The sequence below is a fragment of the Triticum urartu genome, chromosome 7A, assembly GCF_056163025.1.
Source record: "Triticum urartu cultivar PI428250 chromosome 7A, HENAU_Tu73, whole genome shotgun sequence".
In the NCBI taxonomy this organism is placed as follows: Eukaryota; Viridiplantae; Streptophyta; class Magnoliopsida; order Poales; family Poaceae; genus Triticum; species Triticum urartu.
Window position 1 is genome coordinate 4,507,285 of NC_141879.1, and position 10,054 is coordinate 4,517,338.

Below are 10,054 nucleotides of genomic sequence, written 5' to 3' on the forward strand. Positions count from 1 at the left end.
CGGGTGCAAGCCAGTTTTTGCACACGCAGAATACTCAGGTTAAACTTGACGAGCCTAGCATATACAGATATGGCCTCGGAACACGGAGACCGAAAGGTCGAGCGTGAATCATATAGTAGATATGATCAACATAACGATGTTCACCATTGAAAACTACTCCATCTCACGTGATGATCGGTTATGGTTTAGTTGATTTGGATCATGTGATCACTTAGAAGATTAGAGGGATGTCTATCTAAGTGGGAGTTCTTAAGTAATATGATTAATTGAACTTAAATTTATCATGAACTTAGTCCCTGATAGTATCTTGCTTGTTTATGTTGATTGTAGATAGATGGCTCGTGCTGTTGTTCCGTTGAATTTTAAATGCGTTCCTTGAGAAAGAAAAGTTGAAAGATGATGGTAGCAATTACACGGACTGGGAACGTAACTTGAGGATTATCCTCATTGCTGCACAGAATAATTACGTCCTGGAAGCACCGCTGGGTGCCAGGCCTGCTGCTGGAGCAACACCAGATGTTATGAACGTCTGGCAGAGCAAAGCTGATGACTACTCAATAGTTCAGTGTGCCATGCTTTACAGCTTAGAATCGGGACTTCAACGACGTTTTGAACGTCATGGAGCATATGAGATGTTTCAGGAGTTGAAGTTAATATTTCAAGCAAATGCCCGGATTGAGAGATATGAAGTCTCCAATAAGTTCTATAGCTGCAAGATGGAGGAGAACAGTTCTGTCAGTGAGCATATACTCAAAATGTCTGGGTATAATAATCACTTGATTCAATTGGGAGTTAATCTTCCAGATGATTGCGTCATTGACAGAATTCTCCAATCACTGCCACCAAGCTACAAGAGCTTCGTGATGAACTATAATATGCAAGGGATGAACAAGACTATTCCCGAGCTCTTCGCAATGCTGAAAGCTGCGGAGGTAGAAATCAAGAAGGAGCATCAAGTGTTGATGGTCAACAAGACCACTAGTTTCAAGAAAAAGGGCAAAGGGAAGAAGAAGGGGAACTTCAAGAAGAACAGCAAACAAGTTGCTGCTCAGGAGAAGAAACCCAAGTCTGGACCTAAGCCTGAAACTGAGTGCTTCTACTGCAAGCAGACTGGTCACTGGAAGCGGAACTGCCCCAAGTATTTGGCAGATAAGAAGGATGGCAAGGTGAACAAAGGTATATGTGATATACATGTTATTGATGTGTACCTTACTAGAGCTCGCAGTAGCACCTGGGTATTTGATACTGGTTCTGTTGCTAATATTTGCAACTCGAAACAGGGACTACGGAATAAGCGGGCACTGGCAAAGGACGAGGTGACGATGTGCGTGGGAAACGGTTCCAAAGTCGATGTGATCGCGGTCGGCACGCTACCTCTACATCTACCTACGGGATTAATATTAGACCTAAATAATTGTTATTTGGTGCCAGCGTTGAGCATGAACATTATATCTGGATCTTGTTTGATGCGAGACGGTTATTCATTTAAATCGGAGAATAATGGTTGTTCTATTTATATGAGTAATATCTTTTATGGTCATGCACCTTTGAAAAGTGGTCTATTTTTGATGAATCTCGATAGTAGTGATACACATATTCATAATGTTGAAGCCAAAAGATGCAGAGTTAATAATGAAAGTGCAACTTATTTGTGGCACTGTCGTTTAGGTCATATCGGTGTAAAGCGCATGAAGAAACTCCATACTGATGGACTTTTGGAACCACTTGATTATGAATCACTTGGTACTTGCGAACCGTGCCTCATGGGCAAGATGACAAAAACACCGTTCTCTGGAACTATGGAGAGAGCAACAGATTTGTTGGAGATCATACATACAGATGTATGTGGTCCGATGAATATTGAGGCTCGTGGCGGATATCGTTATTTTCTCACCTTCACAGATGACTTAAGCAGATATGGGTATATCTACTTAATGAAACACAAGTCTGAAACATTCGAAAAGTTCAAAGAATTTCAGAGTGAAGTTGAAAATCATCGTAACAAGAAAATAAAATTTCTACGATCTGATCGTGGAGGAGAATATTTGAGTTACGAGTTTGGTGTACATTTGAAAAATTGTGGAATAGTTTCGCAACTCATGCCACCCGGAACACCACAGCGTAATGGTGTGTCCGAACGTCGTAATCGTACTTTACTAGATATGGTGCGATCTATGATGTCTCTTACTGATTTACCGCTATCGTTTTGGGGATACGCTCTAGAGACGGCCGCATTCACGTTAAATAGGGCACCATCAAAATCCGTTGAGACGACGCCTTATGAACTGTGGTTTGGCAAGAAACCAAAGTTGTTATTTCTTAAAGTTTGGGGCTGCGATGCTTATGTGAAAAAACTTCAACCTGATAAGCTCGAACCCAAATCGGAGAAATGTGTCTTCATAGGATACCCAAAGGAGACTGTTGGGTACACCTTCTATCACAGATCCGAAGGCAAGACATTCGTTGCTAAGAATGGATCCTTTCTAGAGAAGCAGTTTCTCTCGAAAGAAGTGAGTGGGAGGAAAGTAGAACTTGACGAGGTAACTGTACCTGATCCTTTATTGGAAAGTAGTACATCACAGAAAATTGTTTCTGCGACACCTACACCAATAAGTGAGGAAGCTAATGATGATAGTCATGAAACTTCAGATCAAGATACTACTGAACCTCGTAGATCAACCAAAGTAAGATCCGCGCCAGAGTGGTACGGTAATCCTGTTCTGGAAATCATGCTACTAGATCATGATGAACCTACGAACTATGAAGAAGCGATGGTGAGCCCAGATTCCCCAAAGTGGCTTGAAGCCATGAAATCTGAGATGGGATCCATGTATGAGAACAAAGTATGGACTTTGGTTGACTTGCCCGATGATCGGCAAGCAATTGAGAATAAATGGATCTTTAAGAAGAAGACTGACGCTGATGGTAATGTTACTGTCTACAAAGCTCGACTTGTCGCGAAAGGTTTTCGGCAAGTTCAAGGGATTGACTACGATGAGACCTTCTCACCCGTAGCGATGCTTAAGTCCGTCCAAATCATGTTAGCAATTGCCGCATTTTATGATTATGAAATTTGGCAAATGGATGTCAAAACTGCATTCCTGAATGGATTTCTGGAAGAAGAGTTGTATATGATGCAACCAGAAGGTTTTGTCGATCCAAAAGGAGCTAACAAAGTGTGCAAGCTCCAGCGATCCATTTATGGACTGGTGCAAGCCTCTCGGAGTTGGAATAAATGCTTTGATAGTGTGATCAACGCATTTGGTTTTATACAGACTTTCGGAGAAGCCTGTATTTACAAGAAAGTGAGTGGGAGCTCTGTAGTATTTCTAATATTATATGTGGATGACATATTACTAATTGGAAATGATATAGAATTTCTGGATAGCATAAAGGGATACTTGAATAAGAGTTTTTCAATGAAAGACCTCGGTGAAGCTGCTTACATATTAGGCATAAAGATCTATAGAGATAGATCAAAACGCTTAATTGGAGTTTCACAAACAACATACCTTGACAAAATTTTGAAGAAGTTCAAAATGGATCAAGCAAAGAAAGGATTCTTGCCTGTGTTTCAAGGTGTGAAATTGAGTAAGACTCAATGCCCGACCACTGCAGAAGATAGAGAGAATATGAAAGATGTTCCCTATGCATCAGCCATAGGATCTATCATGTACGCAATGCTGTGTACCAGACCCGATGTGTGCCTTGCTATAAGTCTGGCAGGGAGGTACCAAAGTAATCCAGGAGTGGATCACTGGACAGCGGTCAAGAACATCCTGAAATACCTGAAAAGGACTAAGGATATGTTTCTCGTATATGGAGGTGACAAAGAGCTCATCGTAAAAGGTTACGTTAATGCAAGCTTTGACACTGATCCGAACGATTCTAAATCGCAAACCGGGTACGTGTTTACATTAAACGGTGGAGCTGTCAGTTGGTGCAGTTCTAAACAAAGCGTCGTAGCGGGATCTACATGTGAAGCGGAGTACATAGCTGCTTCGGAAGCAGCGAACAAAGGAGTCTGGATGAAGGAGTTCATATCCGATCTAGGTGTCATACCTAGTGCATCGGGTCCAATGAAAATCTTTTGTGACAATACTGGTGCAATTGCCTTGGCAAAGGAATCCAGATTTCACAAGAGAACCAAGCACATCAAGAGACGCTTCAATTCCATCCGGGATCTAGTCCAGGTGGGAGACATAGAGATTTGCAAGATACATACGGATCTGAATGTTGCAGACCCGTTGACTAAGCCTCTTCCACGAGCGAAACATGATCAACACCAAGGCTCCATGAGTGTTAGAATCATTACGGTGTAATCTAGATTATTGACTCTAGTGCAAGTGGGAGACTGAAGGAAATATGCCCTAGAGGCAATAATAAAGGTATTATTTATTTCCTTATAATCATGATAAATGTTTATTATTCATGCTAGAATTGTATTAACCGGAAACATAATACATGTGTGAATACATAGACAAACAAAGTGTCACTAGTATGCCTCTACTTGACTAGCTCGTTAATCAAAGATGGTTATGTTTCCTAACCATGAACAATGAGTTGTTATTTGATTAACGGGATCACATCATTAAGAGAATGATCTGATTGACATGACCCATTCCATTAGCTTAGCACCCGATCGTTTAGTATGTTGCTATTGCTTTCTTCATGACTTATACATGTTCCTATAACTATGAGATTATGCAACTCCCGTTTACCGGAGGAACACTTTGGGTACTACCAAACGTCACAACGTAACTGGGTGATTATAAAGGAGTACTACAGGTGTCTCCAAAGGTACATGTTGGGTTGGCGTATTTCGAGATTAGGTTTTGTCACTCCGATTGTCGGAGAGGTATCTCTGGGCCCTCTCGGTAATGCACATCACATAAGCCTTGCAAGCATTGCAACTAATGAGTTAGTTGCGAGATGATGTATTACAGAACGAGTAAAGAGACTTGCCGGTAACGAGATTGAACTAGGTATTGGATACCGACGATCGAATCTCGGGCAAGTAACATACCGATGACAAAGGGAACAACGTATGTTGTTATGCGGTCTGACCGATAAAGATCTTCATAGAATATGTAGGAGCCAATATGGGCATCCAGGTCCCGCTATTGGTTATTGACCGGAGGCGTGTCTCGGTCATGTCTACATTGTTCTCGAACCCGTAGGGTCCGCACGCTTAAGGTTACGATGACAGTTATATTATGAGTTTATGCATTTTGATGTACTGAAGGTTGGTCGGAGTCCCGGATGTGATCACGGACATGACGAGGAGTCTCGAAATGGTCGAGACGTAAAGATTGATATATTGGAAACCTATGTTTGGATATCGGAAGTGTTCCGGGTGAAATCGGGATTTTACCGGAGTACGGGGAAGGTTACCGGAACCCCCCGGGAGCTAAATGGGCCATGATGGGCCTTAGTGGAAAAGAGAAGAGGCATCCCTACATGGGCTGCGCGCCTCCCCCTTCCCCTAGTCCTATTAGGACTAGGAGAGGTGGCCGGCCCCCCTCTCTCTCTTTTCCCCCTCCGCGAATCCTATTCCAACTAGGATTGGGGGGGGGGGGGGGGAATCCTACTCCCAGAGGGAGTAGGACTCTCCTGGCGCGCCACACCTTGGCCGGCCAGCCTCCCCCCTCTAGTCCTTTATATACTGAGGCAGAGGCACCCTAGAACACACAAGTTGATCCACGTGATCTATTCCTTAGCTGTGTGCGGTGCCCCCAGCCACCATATTCCTCGATAATACTGTAGCGGAGTTTAGGCGAAGCCCTGCTGCTGTAGTACATCAAGATCGTCACCACACCGTCGTGCTGACGGAACTCTTCCCCGACACTTTGCTGGATCGGAGTCCGGGGATCGTCATTGAGCTGAACGTGTGCTCGAACTCGGAGGTGCCGTAGTTTCGGTGCTTGATCGGTTGGATCGTGAAGACGTACGACTACTTCCTCTACGTTGTGTCAACGCTTCCGCAGTCGGTCTGTGTGGGTACGTAGACAACACTCTCCCCTCTCGTTGCTGTGCATCACCATGATCTTGCGTGTGCGTAGGAATTTTTTTGAAATTACTACGAAACCCAACAGAAATCCTTTTCATCGTCAAACATTTCCTATGTTCATAGTTGAAACATTAATTAAAAATCGATCGAAGACAACTACCAGGATACTCAACACACAAATCCGGGGCACTCGCTATTTCCTACATATTCTGGCACAAGTCATGCCAAAATTTATGGAAAAATCCGGCATGACCTTTGCTAAAATAGGACATATCGAGCGCCTGAAATTTGCCGGAACGGAAATGAATCAACACTCAGGCAAAACATAGGCCACTCGGAGGTGTAACCTGCAAACATGACCGGCCACTTGGGCAAGCACATATCCTATTTGAGCAACACAAGATATACATTTCAAATATCTTATAGGACTCATATTGACATGAGCATTCAATAAGCAAAACCAAATCGTAAAATAAATAAGTATTCAAATTAGCATGCATTCAACGAGAGAAAGTAAATCATCTCATACGTCCGTACATCGTCGAATATTATCACTAATACATCCCGAATAGTATCATACATATAACATCACTAATACAACTAAAACCCTAGCGCACGACGGGTATCGGCGCGGGCGGTGGACACCCAAAGAGAAGGAACCATCACAGGATCATAGCTCCAGTGAGATCCCTCGAGAACCTGCCAGGTATTGGAGAACCTGTGCTCCAACGCAAAGAAGTAGCAACGGACGTGCGCGTCCTCCTCGCTGACACGGTGACGTACCACCTCTGCGGGGTCCTCAAGCCTCTGCACCGTCACTGGCCCACGCGACCGCCACCAAAGAAGGTTCGGGTCAACGATGGGCTGGCTCCTCACCAAGCAGCGCCCCCCGGTAGGTAGCGCCTCCCAGTACCAGCCCGGCGGAGCCCAGTCCCGGACATGGCCCATCCGGTCAAGCAGGTGTCCTCCACCGAGTCGACGACGAGGATGCGGGATAGGCATCGTCGACGTCGATGCGGGAAAAAATGCTTTAACTAAAAAAATAACAACAAGTTCTTACTAACTAGTTCTCTTAATTCAACTAGTTCTTACTAAAAATAAATTTACTATAAATAAAAGTAAACTAGTACCTAATTAGTACCTAGTTCTTACTAACTAATTAGTACTTAGGAACTACTGCCCTAATTACCATCTAATTTGATGAACCTAGGGGTGGAAAGTAATAGCGGATATTCCAATTATCCAACTTAAAAGTGAAATAAGTGGTCAAATTTTACTCATTTTATTATGCATTACAATAGTGTTTATTCATCATCTAAGAAAACATCCGAGCCGCATCCGTATCCGATAACATCCGCATCCGATTCATTTCCACCCATAAATGAACCCTAACTAATTTGATGCAACTAAAATTTGAAGAACCCTAGCTAGGCAGAGGTAGGGGAGGGGGAGGAGCAGGCGTGCTCACCTCGGATGCCTGCGGCGAGGGAGGGGCAGGCGGCATCGAGGTCGGGGTCGGGGCTCGGGCGCGCGGCGGAGGGCGGCGTCGAGGTCGGGGTCGGGGGCGGCGTCGAGGTCGGGGTCGGGGGCGGCGTCGAGGTCGGGGGCGGCGTCGAGGTCGGGGTCGGGGGCGGCGTCAGATTCGGGGTCAGGGGCGGCGTCGAGGGTGTGCGGAGAGCGACGGGAGAGCGCGCGGCGGCCGACGGGCGACGGCGGCGGCGACAGCGGAGGAAAGGGATTTGTGGGAAGTGGCCGTGGGGAAGAACGACCGCGCGGTTAAGTCAGAAGTAGCAGTAGCGCATTCCAGGAAGTGCGCTACTGCTAAGCTAGCTACAGCGTTTTCCTAGATACGTGCTACTGCTATTCCTTTCTCTTTTTCCCCCTTTTTCATTTATTTTTCTTCACATTTTATTTTTTTCCTTTCACCTTTTTCTATTTATTTCATTTTCATTTACTTTTTTATTTGCTTTCCATTTAATTTTATTTTCTTTAGCAGTAGCGCATATCATCATAAACGCGCTGCTACAAAGCAAGTAGCGGTAGCGCGGTTCTACGTAGATCGCTACTACTATGTATAGCTTATCGGCTAAACCGTGGAAATTTTAGTAGTAGCGCTTTTATGTTTAGGCGCGCTCTTCTGCCTATATAAACTGCAGATGGCCATAGCTATGTGAGTCGATACACGTTAGTGAGAAAGAAATATACAAAAAAATGTCCGGCCAGAGAGGGGAGGAGGGCGGCCGGAAAGCGGCCAGGGAGTGCTGGAAGGAGACGAAGACGGCGGTGATCCTAGACACGTGCGTGCCGCTGTTCAAGCTGCCATGGCAATGCGCGTTGAACTGTCTGTGCTGCAGGTACAAGAAGGCCGGGATAGACGCGTCCCTCTGGGTGTGGCAGTGCGTCCAGTTCTGGACGCCGCTCAGCGTCATCGTCCTCTTCCTCTGGCTCCTCTACCGCCCGGATCGCTTCTACCCAAGCGTCGACTCCGCCTCCCTTGCCTCCCTCGACCTCAACGGCGGCTCCCTCCGGTACGACCTCACCGTCGACCTCAGCTTCCGAAACTCCAACAGACTGCTCAGCATCAGCTACCTCGACGTGGGCGCCAGCGCCTCCTACAACGGCACCAGCCTTGGCCTCGCCGGGAACTCGCTCCCGGGTTTCTTCCGGCAGGGACCCAAGAACACGACGGTGCTGCACGCGGTTTTCCAGGGCATGGTCATGGTGGCTGACGTGCAAGTGCAAGAGGGGTTGGCCAAGGAGGTGGAGAGGGAGCGGGGCTCTGGGACGATGCACGTTAGGGTGCGCGTGGATCTCACCCTCATGTACAAGGTGATTGTGAAGAAGGTCTTCTTCTACAGCTATGAGTGCTACCTACCCTTCACCCCGCCGCCGAATGCCGTCTTCCATGGCGGCGGCGCGCCGTGCTTTCGCGTTTGACCGCTTTGGTTCGATTTTCTTTATTCATATCATATGTGCAAGGAGTCTGTTAGGAGAATAATCTAAATCTGTTAGTGTACAAGTAATAGTACTAGTACGTCATTTTTCAGGCAAGTTAGATTAGTTTCCTAGCTAGTACTAGTATGTGTCCGATGGCTCGCCGCAAGTTCAGCTCTTCTTCCTCCCCATTGTATCCCTGGATTTCCTATCCCTAGTGTGAGATTGCTTCAGTCTCCCGTTCCCATTCCGAGTGTGATTTGTGAGCTAGGTTGGTGACAACGCAAACCGTCTCATAAGCATTTTCTGTTTTATTCCCTCATTGCTAGAATTCTTGCCATGTGGTGGAGCCGCGTGCACCACACAGGCAGCCCCCGGCCCATGTCTAGCTCCCTTGGCTCTCTTCCAATGATTTTCTCCAATTTTTTATTGATTTATTTGGGCTCCGGAAAAATATTGTCTTTCCTACATTTATTTTTGGCACTTTTCTGTAGTTTTCCGGCAATTCCCCCGTCCTTCGTTTCAACATATAGATTAAGAGGGAAATGGCATCAGGATGGTGTCATAATTTGCACAACAAGGATAATCATGAGCAATTTATAATAAGAAATAGTGATCCAAAATGGGTGTAACCGCTCCTAGGAGCTCGTATCATTGGAGCATCTAAGGCTCTGTATCACCTGATACTTTCCCCATGCTCATTACTCTCATTCGAGGCCACTGATTACATCTTTGTCCTCTGATACAAACAACATCGATTGCAATTGCATCCCATGCACCATCCTGAACTTACTGACTTCTTAGGTTACGCGAGGAGGCTTTCGAGCGCTTGTGGAGAGGTCGTGAGGTCCGATTAGTTCTTTTTTACGAATGGACGGGCCATTAGCCTGTTGACACAGCCATGTCTTCTTATGTGCATTATGTGTTGCATATAGATATTCCACTTGCTTAGTGTGTTACTTATGTAGGAAACTTATGCGTGCAGGAAGAAAAAAATGTATACGCACCAAAATTGCTACAGGAAACAGTTTAGTTGAGTTCGAACAAAAAGGTCAAAAAGTTCTTATGTTGTGGACTTGCATAGTTTCTTCGCTCGCTTTTTTACCTTGG

At 45.5% G+C, this 10,054-nt stretch overlaps 1 protein-coding gene across 1 annotated transcript; it reads left to right on the forward strand.

The window, feature by feature from the left end:
* Nucleotides 1-8,193: 8,193 nt before the first annotated feature.
* Nucleotides 8,194-9,240, forward strand: LOC147956714 (NDR1/HIN1-like protein 10). Its single transcript, XM_087535332.1, has one exon. The coding sequence runs from the start codon at nt 8,222-8,224 to the stop codon at nt 8,945-8,947; it is 726 nt and encodes a 241-aa protein (XP_087391458.1). The 5' UTR covers nt 8,194-8,221; the 3' UTR covers nt 8,948-9,240.
* Nucleotides 9,241-10,054: the final 814 nt, after the last annotated feature.

Bases quoted from the DNA above. Each gene is read 5' to 3' on its own strand.
- LOC147956714 (XM_087535332.1), top strand. From the start codon at position 8,222: ATGTCCGGCCAGAGAGGGGAGGAGGGCGGCCGGAAAGCGGCCAGGGAG.